General features: G+C 41.6%; 2 protein-coding genes across 2 annotated transcripts in view; one reads left to right on the forward strand and one right to left on the reverse strand.

Annotated features, from left to right (window-relative positions):
- The window catches only part of TARBP1 (TAR (HIV-1) RNA binding protein 1), a 32625-nt gene extending 26503 nt beyond the window's left edge, over positions 1 to 6122 (forward strand). The window contains exons 24-31 of the mRNA XM_010706998.2: positions 230 to 316; positions 1063 to 1259; positions 1618 to 1699; positions 2561 to 2732; positions 2997 to 3188; positions 3960 to 4084; positions 4893 to 5029; positions 5743 to 6122. Coding sequence (XP_010705300.2) covers positions 230 to 316; positions 1063 to 1259; positions 1618 to 1699; positions 2561 to 2732; positions 2997 to 3188; positions 3960 to 4084; positions 4893 to 5029; positions 5743 to 5908 — 1158 coding nt within the window. The 3' untranslated portion in view covers positions 5909 to 6122. The remainder of the gene's footprint in view (positions 1 to 229; positions 317 to 1062; positions 1260 to 1617; positions 1700 to 2560; positions 2733 to 2996; positions 3189 to 3959; positions 4085 to 4892; positions 5030 to 5742) is intronic.
- Positions 6123 to 6602: 480 nt separating this feature from the next.
- On the reverse strand, positions 6603 to 7843 carry LOC104909688 (cytochrome c oxidase assembly factor 6 homolog). Its single transcript, XM_010706997.3, has 2 exons — positions 7615 to 7843; positions 6603 to 7054 (listed from the first exon to the last, which is right to left on the reverse strand). The coding sequence occupies exons 1-2, from the start codon at positions 7756 to 7758 to the stop codon at positions 6959 to 6961; spliced, it is 240 nt and encodes a 79-aa protein (XP_010705299.1). The 5' UTR covers positions 7759 to 7843; the 3' UTR covers positions 6603 to 6958.
- Between the last annotated feature and the right edge of the window lie 6053 nt (positions 7844 to 13896).

Consider the following 13896-nt stretch of genomic DNA (forward strand, 5'->3'; position numbering starts at 1 on the left):
TCATACTGCTGCATGCTTTTTTTTTTAAAATGTGTTTGTGAAAAGAAAACTTAGAAAAAATGTGATTTTAATATGATGACTGAATGTTTTAGTGAGCTTTGCTATGGAAACAGTATTTTAAGTGTTGATATAAAACTATGATAATGCATCTGCAGAACCTGCTGTGAAAGCATATAGGTACATTTAATATAGATGTATTTCTTACCTGTTGAGTTCTTTTTTCCTTTAGGATGAAGAAAAGCTTAAAACAAGCATCTGTACATTTTTATCAGTGTTTTCACATTTTGACACCATTCTTCAAAATACCTCAGAGAAGGTAAGATTTATTAAAATACTTATTCAGTTGCACTTAACTTGAATTTCTGAAGTAAAACCCTTTTTTGCTGTTTGTCTTCAAAAATGTTTCAATACTTACTTCCTCCTCAGATAACTTTTGATATGGAAAATAACTCTTCAGGCTATGGCTGTAACATAGTGTTACTAAATGTTAGGTGAATGGCAGGTGTTTTTGGATACATAGGGCCTTGATTACCTGTGAGTTTTTCTGGAACAGTTACTCTAGTTCAATTAAGCATGTGGGTTTGTTTTTACTTGTTCTTAATTTGCAGGAAATGAGATTCAGCTAGCCTTGAAGCATAATAACAGTCATTATGGAATTCTTCAGGAATAGCTAGTCCACATTAATTTTAGACTCTGTTTTATTTGGAAGCGTTTTGTTTTGGAGGTCTTTTCCAACCTTGATGATTCTATGATTCTATACATTTGCAAGTTGAGCTTCCTAAGCACTAGAAGTTCAGCAAGTTACGTGGAAGTTTCCGTACATGCAGAATAATAATCTTTAAAGCAACCCAATGTATTTTCAAAACACACGTGGGCTTGTAGGTTTGTGCCCTAGTGAACAGAAGGAACAAAATTATGTATCTGCACATACAGATGTTGTTAAACCTTTTGGACTGAAAGGCTGTTTTCAGAGGAAAGAACCCAATTTCTTGGGCCGCGTACTGCTCTTCTTCTAAATGATACATCACGACTTAATGGAAATGAAAATCTTTTCTTTTGTAGAAGCCAATTCTGAAGAAAGCCCTCCTGGTAGTTCTGCAGTGGTGTTTCAATCATAATTTCAGCGTCCGACTTTATGCACTAGTTGCACTGAAAAAAATCTGGGGTATGTGCAGGATGTTGGATGTGGAAGAATTTGAAGCCCTGACACCAGTTATTGAATCGAGCCTTCAACAAGTGGAAAACATGCATGGCACAGGGTTAGTAACAGCTTCCTCACCTACAGCTTTTTTTTTTAATAACGGTCTATAATAGTCAAAAGCCACTCAGCTATAGGCTGTGAGCTAGCATTCAGTTTCCTTGTGAGACCTAAATGAAATACCCTTTATTGCCAGACTGACTTCTGTTAGAATTTTGAGACTTTAGGGACATTTCTTAAAATGTTAACCTATTTCCTGATTGATGTAGTTTTAAAATTGGCCCTTAACAGTTAAAGCGTTTATTTTCTGTATAATATATAGTAATTACAATCAGTTTGTCATTCCAATTTGACTACTAAAAAATCCAATATGTTCATTTGGTTTTTTGTGCATCATGCATTACTTTCTGCAATTGCAGGAATGCTGGAAGAAACTGGCAGAGAATCCAGGATCATTTCTTCTTTGCAACATTTCATCCACTCGAGGACTATAGTCTAGAGGCAAGTCTAAAAAACACCACTATTTGTCATCATATTTGCATAATTTACAAGAATATTTTTAACTTTCTCTGTCTGCTGTAATGTAGGGAAAGCAGTGATCAAGTATTACTCATTTAAAACTCTGAAGAAAAAAATTTCACCTAAATTGTCATGGATTTTACATTAAGAATGCAGCCGAATTCTCTAATTCTGTGCTAAAAACCTATGTCAGTTAAGAAAAGATGAGCATGATGAACATGCCCATCTGTGTGGGAGTTGCTCACGTTTTCTATTTGTGTCTGGAAAAGTTACTGCTACTAACTATAGACCTGAATCACATAGGAGTTGTCAGAATTTTTGATGCTTCTGTTCTTAGGAAAAATAGAACAAAACAACAGGCTGCTGAACTAAATTGTTAAATGTGAGTGGGATAGAGATCTGTAACGTACCAAGCATCTTTTTCAGCTGTAATTTAAACTATAGCTTAAATAACTGAAAGCTGAATTAACGCTGCAGAGGACAGGAGGAAAAAATAAGTGCAAATAAAAATAAGGGATGGGAATACGATTTAAAATAGAGAAACATGAATGTGAAAAGGGGTACGCTTTTTGGCAGAAGCAGTGCCGTGGTTCAGAGAAGGAGATGACTGTTTCTGAAAACTGATGTTCTGTGGTATTTCTGTGAAAATTAACTGCTTAATGTGACTTAGCAAAATTGGGCAGCAAAAGTCTCTAACAATAACCAGAAGAACAAGGCTGACACAAGTACTGAGATTATAAAATGACAGGTAAAAGATGTGCGCTATAAAATTGCCTGGAAGTTAATTATCTGTTTTGCTTTCTTTGAGTGTTGCTGTGCTAATAATGCTGTGTTACATTGCAGACGATATTTTATACTCTTCCACGCCTTTCAGAAGTTGCTGAGGATGAATGGATCTCTCTCTGTAAATTTGAGAGGTTCACTGACATTCCTTTGCCACCAGCGTTTCAGAGGTATCGTTCTCGAGCTGAACTTCTTGATCTAAAACCAAGTGACTGGTCTCAGCAAGACACAGGTAAAATACAGCGAATGTATATTAAATGTAATATTGGTCTGTGGTGTAATAGCTGTAAAGTTCTGTACTGCTCTGAACTTAGCATGCACACGATCCTTATGCTATCCTGCTGTAGTAGTCTTGTATCTGTATGAGCAAAGGATACACCATAAAATAATAGTAGAGGACTTGAATGTTGTCTACAGTACTACTGCTTACAAAATACTGAAGCAGTAGCTTCACTGCCACTTGGATATCCATATGACTGATGTTTGTTTTTTGTAGGTTCAAGTTCAGTTGACACAGATGGCCAAACAGAGTGGACTGATGTTCAGAAAAAGATCATACCCTGGAAACACAGTACTCCTAGTTCAGACCTGGAAATGGTATTGCAGGACCGTGCTGCTAAGCTTGGTAAATCAAACAGCAGGTTGATTGTGGTGGCTTCACTTATTGATAAACCTACCAATTTAGGAGGTAAGCTTGAATGATGCTTTTGAACTTCTAGTTTAGACCTTAGAGCACAGTTGGCTTGTAAGGATAAATGTAAAAAAGGTAACATAAAGTATGTTGGTACTAGAAAATTATTTTAGTACTACCCAGAGAAAGAGATGATCATCCTTCAGAAACAACAAAAGGAAATGTTACCTGTTTCAGGAATATTCTATAGTTTATATTAGGAAATATAATAATACTGACATGTAGCTTGCCTTAATTATGTAGAACTTCACTGAATCATGTGATTTACAGCAATTTATTAGGTTGTGCTTGCTTTTGTCAGAAAAATAGGCCCACAAGCTGATGCTGACTGTGCTGCAGTGCAGCATTTTATCATTTTTCCAAGTCTTTCATTTAATTGGTACTGGATTTAGAGCTTAAATGTGCTGTACCCATGTCTGTCTGTCCCCATCAAGGCTTTTATAATGACCCACTACTCTGTGTGATTAGCAGTGTAGAAGCATGCTGCCAGATGTAGAGCTCTAAAATTTTCATCTTTCTGCTTAGTAACTAAACATTTTCTTTCTGGTAAGATGGAACAAAAGGTATAACCTTTTGAAACAGACCTAGAAAGTACCTGAAACTGTTTAAAAACAGAAGGCCAAAATAAGTTTGTTTTCTTTTTTAGATTCTTTGTCCTTTCTTACTTGCTAAAATATCTTGGCTCAGCGTTTATACTGAGTGTTATTGTTTATGTTATGTGGATATATTGTTTTCTATACAAAAATCACTTTAATTCTTCTACTGTAGGTTTATGCCGTACAAGTGAGATATTTGGGGCATCTGCACTAGTTGTTGGCAGCCTTCATTACGTACAGGACAAGCAGTTCCAGCATCTGAGCGTTTCTGCAGAGCAGTGGCTCCCCCTTGTCGAGGTGAATGGAAACTGTTTAGCAGCTCAGAAGTATGCTGTAGCCTTCAGTGTATCAGATGCATAGTTCATTACCTTATCGTTTCCTCCTGCAAAAATGAGCCTGTTTAACAAGCTCCTGCTGTTGTTTGTGACACTTAAAATATTTTGGAGTGACCTTTGGGTCACCCTCATAACAAAGAATTTTATAACTTTACATCGTTGTGATTAAGTGCAGTACTGGAATGTAATGTTTATTTATAAAAGTCGAACAGCACTTAATTTATCTTAGTCCATTGCTCAGCCATTGAATTTGCCTGAAGCTAAATTGTGCTAAGCTTTTAGAGCCAATTATCTAGCTTATAAAAATGATTTCAAGACCTATCTTTAATATTTGTGCGAAAACATGGTTGTGATACTTTATTTATTTGTTTTCTGTATCAGCCATGGTTAAATCATGTAAAAACATCAGTTCAATTTTTTCTTTATTCATGACGTTTATTTTCAGCATATGTTTTTCCAGAGTAGTATAGCTGTAGTGTGTGTCCATCAGCGTTCTGGTTTAGGCAGTGCATTTCTTTATACCCGATCTCTGTACAGAAGCACACCGGTAGAACTTCTGTTGCCTGAAGAAATTGGAATCTAAAACAAATATGTAGTTTAGACAGTTGGATGAAGAAAAGAAATTCTTTACTTGAAGCTATCAGAAGTTGTAATACGGGCATGTCAGACAGCTAAGTGAGCTGCAGTACATGCTGTTACATTGCTTGGGGATGAGATTTCCATGGTTAAATAATATTTAAATACTTTTGTATCTGCCTATTTTTGGACAGGTGAAACCCTCTCAGCTTGTTGATTATTTACAGCAGAAGAAAACAGAAGGCTACACTGCTATTGGAGTGGAGCAGACAGCCAAAAGTTATGATCTTACAGAATATTGCTTTCCAGAAAAGTCACTGTTATTGCTGGGGTAAGAACATGTGCCTTTTATAAGTCAACCTTACTATCCATCCAGATGCCCTTCTGTTACTCACTTTGTTACTCAGAGTCTGGTCGTATGAAAATGAAGTGTTATTGGTAAAGGTGGAACTGTAACTGGAAGTGAGTGGGGAAACAGCAAAGAGTTTGGCTTTACTTGCTAAGGAATGGGAAGTATGGATCATATCCATGGATATGTAGTTTGTCTTCTGAATGTACTTCTCATAATCACCTTGTCCTCTTCTAATTAAAAGCATAGCTTTTTTTTTACTGAAAACATTTGGTATCTTCTGATGTGCTTGTTCTGTAGAGGTGAAACACTGCAGGATACTGGTGCACCTGTCAAACCTTCATACCAAGACCTCAGGCCAAATAGGCAGCTGAGTTAGAGCTGTTTTTGCAGTGTATGGATAGTTCAAAATGAAGGCAGAGAAGAAGTCCTAGTGCTGGGCATTCAGCTATTGCTGGCCCAGTGAAATACAGATGAAGTGCTCTACCAGTTTTCCTACATGCCAGCTTGTTCAGGTTGCCCATTCAGGTTTTCTTTGTTTCAGCATTACTGCTTTACAAAAAGTAACAACTTGTGCTCATATTTAAGGGCTGACAATTTTTCAAATAGTATTTCATTGCTATCATGACTCTCACATCTTCTGCTTTCTGGAACACCTGTCTTCTCCCAGACATAATCACTTTCTTCTTCACTAGAAATGAACATGAAGGAATCCCAGCAAACCTGATTCACCACCTGGACGTCTGTGTGGAAATTCCTCAGCAGGGGATTATTCGGTCACTCAATGTTCATGTGAGTGGAGCTCTGCTAATCTGGGAATACACAAGGCAACAAGTGATCAAGCACAAACAACAAAAATAACTGCCAAGAGTTTTGTGCCTTAAAGTACATCTAGATGGCTTCCTATGGTGCTACAGCATGGGATTCTGAAAAGAAAGATACTACTCAGGGCAAATGAGGATTCTTACATTTTGCATGTTTGGTTTTCTGCAGTTCAGAGTGGTTTTTAAATGCCTTAATGATTTACCTCCATAAATAAAACTGTTGCATTGTAATAAATACCGTTTATGCTGTATGTGGTGTGTGACAGTACTACTTGGTGAACATCAACATTTTTACTGGATTTCTACTGCAGTTAGATTGTGACAGCCATGCTTGAAACTCAAGCTGTGCCTTTTGATAACCGCAGTCAAAGCTTCAAAGAAGTGTTGAATGTTTCCAGCACCCAGAGAGGAGATATACATTTTGTACCTGAAGGGGCAATGCAGGTAATTTTTCATTTGTGGTCAAGCTTATTGTTTAGTGGAGTTGCTTCAGTGTAAGGTAATTATGGCCTTGCATTATTTAGTGTTTATAATGTGAGATAATAACTGCCCTACTTAGAAATGGGCTGTTACAGCTTATATGGATGGGATGCATGAAGTCTTTCAGATGGCTGCTGTTTTGCAAACTGACATCTGCCTTAAGCTATATTTTCAAGTACTTAGAAATACCGGGCCAGTGACAAATGTGAATTACATACTTATACCATCACCACTCCTTTTTGACAAGGAAGCAAAGTTGGAAAAGCTTTATTGGGGAAAGTGGATCCACTTAAGAAAAAAACAGGTGTCCGTGTGTTAAAAAGAAAAGTAAATGCTATCACATAATCATTTATTCTTGCAGAACATTGACTGGAGTTACAAACTCTAAGCCTTGGGTTTGTGAACAGCCCTGCACTGCCTCATATTTATGAAAAAGTTGTCCATGACCATCTGTTTTCAGCAGACATGTGAGGCCTTGGAGCAGCATTCTGCATTTAAGGAGGATGGATGGGTTACCAGTTCTTGAACTCCAGAGATTGTGTTGCTTTCTGCTGCTTCTTCCTGCCACAGATCATGCTGGGTCGATGCACATAAATAAGCACAGCACCTAAGACTTTCGAGTAGTTTCTGGAGATTGAAAACCTTCAGATTCCAGCTTTTCTTTGTATTTTAAAAAGTCCCTTCTTTTGTCAAAGTATTTAACCTGGTGAAAAAGGAAAAACAAGATGATCATGAGCTTAAGAAACTAGCAGAACAAGGGCCACTGGTGCACGGTAGCAGGACTGGGGCAGACGTGGTCATCAATCACTCAACTGAAGTATGATTTTGTCTTTCTCATGTTTGTAAAAGCAGACCCTTGCCTTCTGCCACTCACTGCTGTGAGGGGAAGCTGTGGCTATCAGGTTCCCGAAACTCAGTGACCCCTGCAAAGCATTGCAGCCACGGGGCACTGATTTTTAATCTGAGCTCTGGCCAGCAGCACAACTAGCAAAGGCATGGAGCTACTGCAGCCATCCAGAGGCAGCCACGAAGCTGCTCAGCGGGCTGGAGCACCTCCGCTATGAAGGCTGAGCTTGGCTCGTTCAACCTGGAGACGCAGCAGCAGCTCCGGGCAGACTTCAGTACGGCCTTCCAGTCCTCGAAGGGAGCTTAGAGGCAGAAAAGAGACCGATCTCTGACACGGAGTGAGAGGAGGGGGGAGCCAGTTCCCAGCCCGCGCTCACTGCCCGCCCCGCACCACCCGGGACCGGCCGCTCTGCTCACCCACTGCTGCGGACACAAGGACTCGAAGGACCGCCTCAGCTTCTCACACTGCGGCGCATCCTCCGTGTGCCCGTCCAGGCACCGCCAGAACTCGTCGCGCGCCGCCCAGCACGCTTTCCTCTCCTCCATGGTCGGGGCCGACATGATCGCAGCCGCGATACGCGGGCCCCTGCTCTCAGCTTCCCGGCCCGGCCCACACCGGCCGCGAAGGTCAGGAGCGCGGAAGCGGCAGAGCGCGCATGCGCTGGAAGAGACGGGGAGGCGGGAACAGTCTGTGGGAATGGGGCGTTGAACGGGAAATGGGCGTTAAGTGCTTGCCGCTACTGAAGGCTTTGAATTACGTTTCCATCTAGCAGTGACAGATACCAAGAGCTCAGTTGGTTTGTTTTCTTTGCATGGAAAGGCTCATAGCCTTCCTTAGATCATGTTCTTTACCTGTGATAAAATTTCAGTGAATTTAATTTGAAATAGTGTTCTTGATGCAAAATAGCCCTATGCCAAACTAATTATTTTGCCAGAAACAATAACATAATCTTACCTGAGTTGGCCACCATAGACCAGGCTGCCTAAGGCCCCATCCAGCCTGGCCTTGAACACCTCCAGGGACGGGGCATCCACAACCTCTCTGGGCAGCCTGTTCCAGCACCTCACCACTCTCTGTAAAGAACTTCCGCCTGACATCCAACCTAAATCTTCCCTCCCTCAACTTCAAACCATTTCCCCTTGTCCTGCAGTTATCTACCCTTTCAAAGAGTTGATTCCCCTCCCCTCTGTAGGCTCCCTTTAGTTACTGAAAGGCTGCAATGAGGTCACCCCGCAGCCTTCTTTTCTTCAGGCTGAACAAGCCCAGCTCCCTCAGCCTGTCTTCATAGGGGAGGTGTTGCAGTCCCCTATCATCTTTGCGGCTCTCCTCTGCTTTCTGTCTTTCTTGTACTGGGGACTCCAGACCTGGACACAGTACTCCAGATGGGGCCTCACAAGAGCAGAGTAGAGGGGGACAATCATCTCCCTCTCCCTGCTGGCCACCCCTCTTCTGATGGAAACCAGGATACCATTTGCTTTTTGAGCTGCAAGAGCACACTGCTGGCTTATGTTAAGCTTTTCATCCATCAATACCCCCAGGTCCTTCTCTGCAGGGCTGCTCTCTCTTCTCTGAAGGACTCCTTCCAGTCTGTATGGATGCCGGGGATTCCTCTGGCCCAAGTGCAAAACCTTGCACTTTGCTGTGTTGGACCCCATTACATTCACTTGGGCCCACCTTTCAAGCCTGTTGAGGTCCCCCTGAATGGCATCTCTTCCTTCCACTGTGTCAACTGCACCACTCAGCTTGGTGTCATCAGCAAACTTGCTGAGGGTGCACTCTGCTCCGTCATTGATAAAGATGTTAAAGAGCACCACTCCCAAGACAGACCCCTTGGAGGACACCCCTCGTTACCAGCCTCCACTTGGACATAGAACCATTAATCACCACCCTGGCCCAGGGCATCCTCCTCTGTTTTTGAGCACCAAGACGTTTTTTGAACAAAAATTGCAAAGACATGTAGTGTGTATAATCATATGTCTGTTTGGCCAGAAGAAGAGAAGACTCCAGGAGGGGAACTTTTCTGCAGCCTTCAGTACTTTACAGGAACTCATAAACAGAAGGGGGATCGACTTTTTACACAGTCTGATAGTGATAGTGCAAGGGGGGAATGGCTTTAAGCTAAAAGAGGGGAAATTTAGGTCAGAACTTAGGAAGAAATTTTTTTTTTTTTTTTAACTCAGAGGGCCATGAGTCCCAGGCACAGCTGCCCAAGGGCAGATTGGATAGGGCCCTGGGCAGCAACCTTGCTTACAGCAGGGGTGTGGTACTAGATGGGCTTTAAGGTCCCTTTCAACCACCAATTCTATGATTCTTTGATTTTCTTGCCTCTCAGATACCAATTAAGGATGTAACTCTCACTCCTTAGTCTCACAGCTTTCCTTGTTATGCCTAGGAAAAAGATGATTAAAGAAACCAGAATTGTATGTTTTTATTATTAAAAGATGAGTCATTTGAGCCAAGAAATACTATGAATTGCATACAGCATTCAGCTTTCTCTGTTTCTCTTTGGAAATGTTTTCACAGAGATTGCTGAAATCAGCTGTCTCTCTAACAAGCTCTCACTTAAATGAAGACAAAAGCATTTATTTTAAACATGAGATTTTACTGTAATGTGATGAAGGCAAGCATTGGATGAGAGAAGCTTTTCCCTGCAAGCATAACAGTATTATTTCGTGAAAGGCAGAAGTTCCCACTTTCCCCCCCCCCCCCCCGAGAGGTTTTGAATGCCTCCTTTAAAAACTTTTAAGTTTTTATAAATACTCATATTTTTAGGAAGTGAGAAGATAAATATCAGCCAGAATCAGGTTAAACTGCAAGGTCCGCTTCTAGTTCTCCTGTAGTCTTAAGAAGATCCCAAGTTGGGCTCAGCGATCCTTGGGGGTTCTTTCCAAATATAAGCCCTATGTCTGAAGGTGATGTCCAAACACTCTTTGAACTCCAGGCAGCCTGTTCCATGGTCCGACCTTAGCTGCAAGTTGTGATGAAGAGAGTGTCCAGGAGGAATTGGAGGGATTTGATGATAGACACAACTGTGATTTCCACCTTCTTCATATCTCCACTCAGCGATCTGAGGCCTACTAAGGAGGGGCTTGCTTTTCTTTGTGACCTTTCAGAGACATCAGTTGAGTACTGTGTAGAATGCAGTCTGAAAACCTCTAGGCTACCTAGAGGTTATGACAGAGAAAAAAAATCCTAGCTATTTAGGATTCTTTTAAAGGTGATAAAGGCATCTATGTTAATTATGGCACTTGTTTTTAATGCCAATGCTCATTTTTTGATCAGTTTTTCAGAAGGAATAAAACAGAGTATTTTTGCACAAGCAGGTGATAGAAAGGCAGGAGGACACACTAATTCTTATTCCTGTTAGCTCCTACTTACCAATTCTCCAGACCCTTGAGGGATGAGACAAGCTTGCTTTGCAGCAGTGTTTGATGTTCCATTTCTTGCAGAAAAACTCAGATGGGGAGCTGGGAATCTCCCTATTCTACAAACAGACTTCTTCTTCCATTGAAATAGCTTTGGAAATTGAAAAGCCATGAGTTTCATTTGAATGCCTTCAAATTACTGTGGCACGTTACACACTGAAATAAGAAATGATTTCTGCTTCTCGCTGAGACTGAAACATATCCTACAATTCTCTATCAAAAATCCAGCAGCTACACTGATTACCTTATCTCTCTGAAAACATTTCAGTAAACCATAAGTGCATTGTATTGGATGGGTTTGCCTTCACATGCACAAAGATAATGTTGTTCTCATACATGGTGGACATTTGTTTCAAGTATTAATGCCAACTTTGGTAGGTGCCAAGCTAGCAAGTAACATGCCTTTGGTCATATACAGACTCACACAAGAAGGCACGATTTTGTTTATATGTTGGGAAAACATTTAGAATGTATAGCAGACCAAAAAAATCCAAACGACAACATTATACAACTTCCTGAGCATTCCTGCCAGGCTGCAGTCGTTAAGGAGTTGGCAGCTTCAGAAGCCAAAGGGACAGCAGTATCTACTGCTGGGAGGCTGCAGATCTGCATTTCCTGGCCCATTGTGTATGATAGTGGCTACTAGGGCAGAAAGACATAGCTGAAGCTCACATTTTTAAGTCCTTGCCAATCCTGCTGCTTGGACTCCACTAGAAGCCAGCTTTGGGTACCAGTAGAAGCTGCATTTGGTGTAAATAATCTGTGTGAGGAAAAGCAAAGGCCACCGCCCCCTATGGAAAGGCAGAAGGGAGCAAGTCTCAAGTCTCTCAGTTGTCTTTTTGTGCTCAGTGGAGCCTTAAGGATGAGCAACTTTCCACATGCTCAACTTGGTCCTTTTTTTGAGAGAACAGCAAGCATTGCTCTTAAATTTCTGAAGAGTTTCCAATAAATCTTCTCATTACGGAGATTGTATTTGACAGGTTCTTAAGTACAGTACTAAGATGAGTTCTGCAGTTTCCCTTGTTCCAGACTTCTAACTCTCCTTTAAAAGATTCACTCTTCATTACTGAAAAGCATGTTGGTTGCATCATAGCATGTCTGTGATGTGTGTGAAGAAATGCTGATGGACACTCTATTTAGAATAAATATGTGAGTATAGAAAGATGGATAATACCTGGAGTTTCAGGTAGAAGAGATTTTATGAGGCTTTTTAATCTTCAGAAACTTTAGTTTGATCTACTGGTCCTGTCCTTAGGAATGCATTTTCTTTTAAAAAGAAGATTTTTAGGCTGTAGGTGGGCATCTGTTCACTTGATTTTCTTTTCGCTTTCAGAAGTTCCTTAAGCTCTTTTTTTTAAATTTCCTTTTCTGATGGTCAAGACTTAAATAAGATGCAGGCTGTTACAGAAGAGCCCTAAAACATGGCAGCTAATGAAGCTAATCTACTTGTTTCTCTTCTAATAGCAATGAGCTAATTAAACTTGTCCATCAAAATCCATTACAGCTGGCTGTTTCTGCCAGGACAGCTTGCACAGGAACTGGATTGTGAAAGCAGCTTCTCAGCCTTGGCCTTTGCCAAGGAGCAATTCAGCTTAGGAGGCACGAAAGGCTCAAACCACTGGTTCCAGGCTCAGGTTGTGGTGCTGCCCTGCGGAGATATATAGGCTTTGTTCTAGCAGTGGGACTGAATCACCACGCTGTGGAGATTGCATGCTGTGCTTTGGCCTTTGAGGCACGCAGGGGAGCCTGCCAACTGCAACCTGATCTAGCTCTAGACATCCCTGTTCATTGCAGGGGACTTGGACTGGATGACTGTTAAAGGTCCCTTCTGACTCAAATGATTCTACAAACTCAGCCCTGACCTCCAAGGCACCAAATGCATCCAGTATATCCTTTACCAATCCCAGATCGCAAAGGTTCAATTTTGCCCTCACCTAAAGGCTGATCCTGAGGCACCAAGTGCCTTCTCAGGAGATCTTTTCCTTGTTATACTTTGTCCTTCTAGTTGGAAGGAATGGCTCCAGTTCCTATAATTCTTCAGCTTCAAATCTGTGAAGTTTTGGCATTTACAGATGCATACCCATATGGACGTGCCACTTTCTTAACATCCTCCTAGTTACACTCCAGGCTTCACTGTCTGGAAAGTTTCACTTAGCATCTGCCTGCCCTCAAGCCAGGTGTTCAGTGCAAGATGTTGCCTGAAGAAATACAGGTCAGATCATCTGGTTGAGTTCTCTGTGTGTAGTTCAGAGCAGCTTAAAGTAGGTAAATCCAGTTTGCACAAGAAAGAGACTGTAACAAACTGCTGATAGAAATCCCAGTCCGTGCCTCTGTTTAGGCTGCTCTCTGGAAGAATAAAGCAGCAGAGGCAGTATCAGTTGCATTTGTACATCACAGTTTTACTGATACTGTTGGCCATTGCAGCACGTGAATTCCCCTGTGATCTGTACTGAATGTTTACAAGTCTATACTAAAAGCACATTAGGTGCAGTTAGTAACATCATTCAGAGCATTTCTGATGTCTTCTGGACAGAGATGACAAAAAAAAACCTCTTATTAGGATTTTGGAAAGTAGGACTAGCACACTTGTTCTTAGCCTTATCTCAGGCAGGGAGCTTGGAGAGAGACATAGGTGACTGTAACAATCAAAAAGATCAACACAATGAAATGGTGTTACAAGAAACGCAATGACAAAGAAACTAGCACAACAGAAAGGTGTTACAAAGAAAAAGTACTCACCCATCCCTGAAGATAGAAGCTCACAAGAGAAGGATCTCCAACCAGAGATCCTTTCCCGCTGGCAGTCAGCCCTTAAATGAGGTCTAAGAGAGGTGCAGCCAGGCTCCACCCCTTCTGGTCACAAAGCTGAATTGCCTTCACCTGTGCTCCTAGGGCTGACTGGTCGTTTTTCCAGGTGCTCAATCAGTGGTTCAGGCCATGACTCAACAGTTCCCATCCAGTGACAAAAAGATAAACCCAAAGATGCAGTATGTTGTAAGCTGGGAGCTTTGAGATCAAGCCTCTTTACACCAGTTATTAGCACTACAGTATGCATGTACTGTACCTTACCCGCCCCTGCTTCCCAGAGAAATTTGGAAGTACAGTGAGGACAGCTCTGAGCTTTCCCAGATGGTGCTAATGGCCGCTGCCTGCAGGAGTTTGTGTTGAAGGCAGTGGGACTGTGAGCAGGGAGGAGGCCTCCCGTGCTGTAGTTTGGGCTGCAAGACCAGACCAAAGGTTTGTAGGTCTCATCCTTCCCACCTCATCGCTTTG

This window comes from Meleagris gallopavo, chromosome 2 (assembly GCF_000146605.3).
Source record: "Meleagris gallopavo isolate NT-WF06-2002-E0010 breed Aviagen turkey brand Nicholas breeding stock chromosome 2, Turkey_5.1, whole genome shotgun sequence".
Classification (NCBI taxonomy): Eukaryota; Metazoa; Chordata; class Aves; order Galliformes; family Phasianidae; genus Meleagris; species Meleagris gallopavo.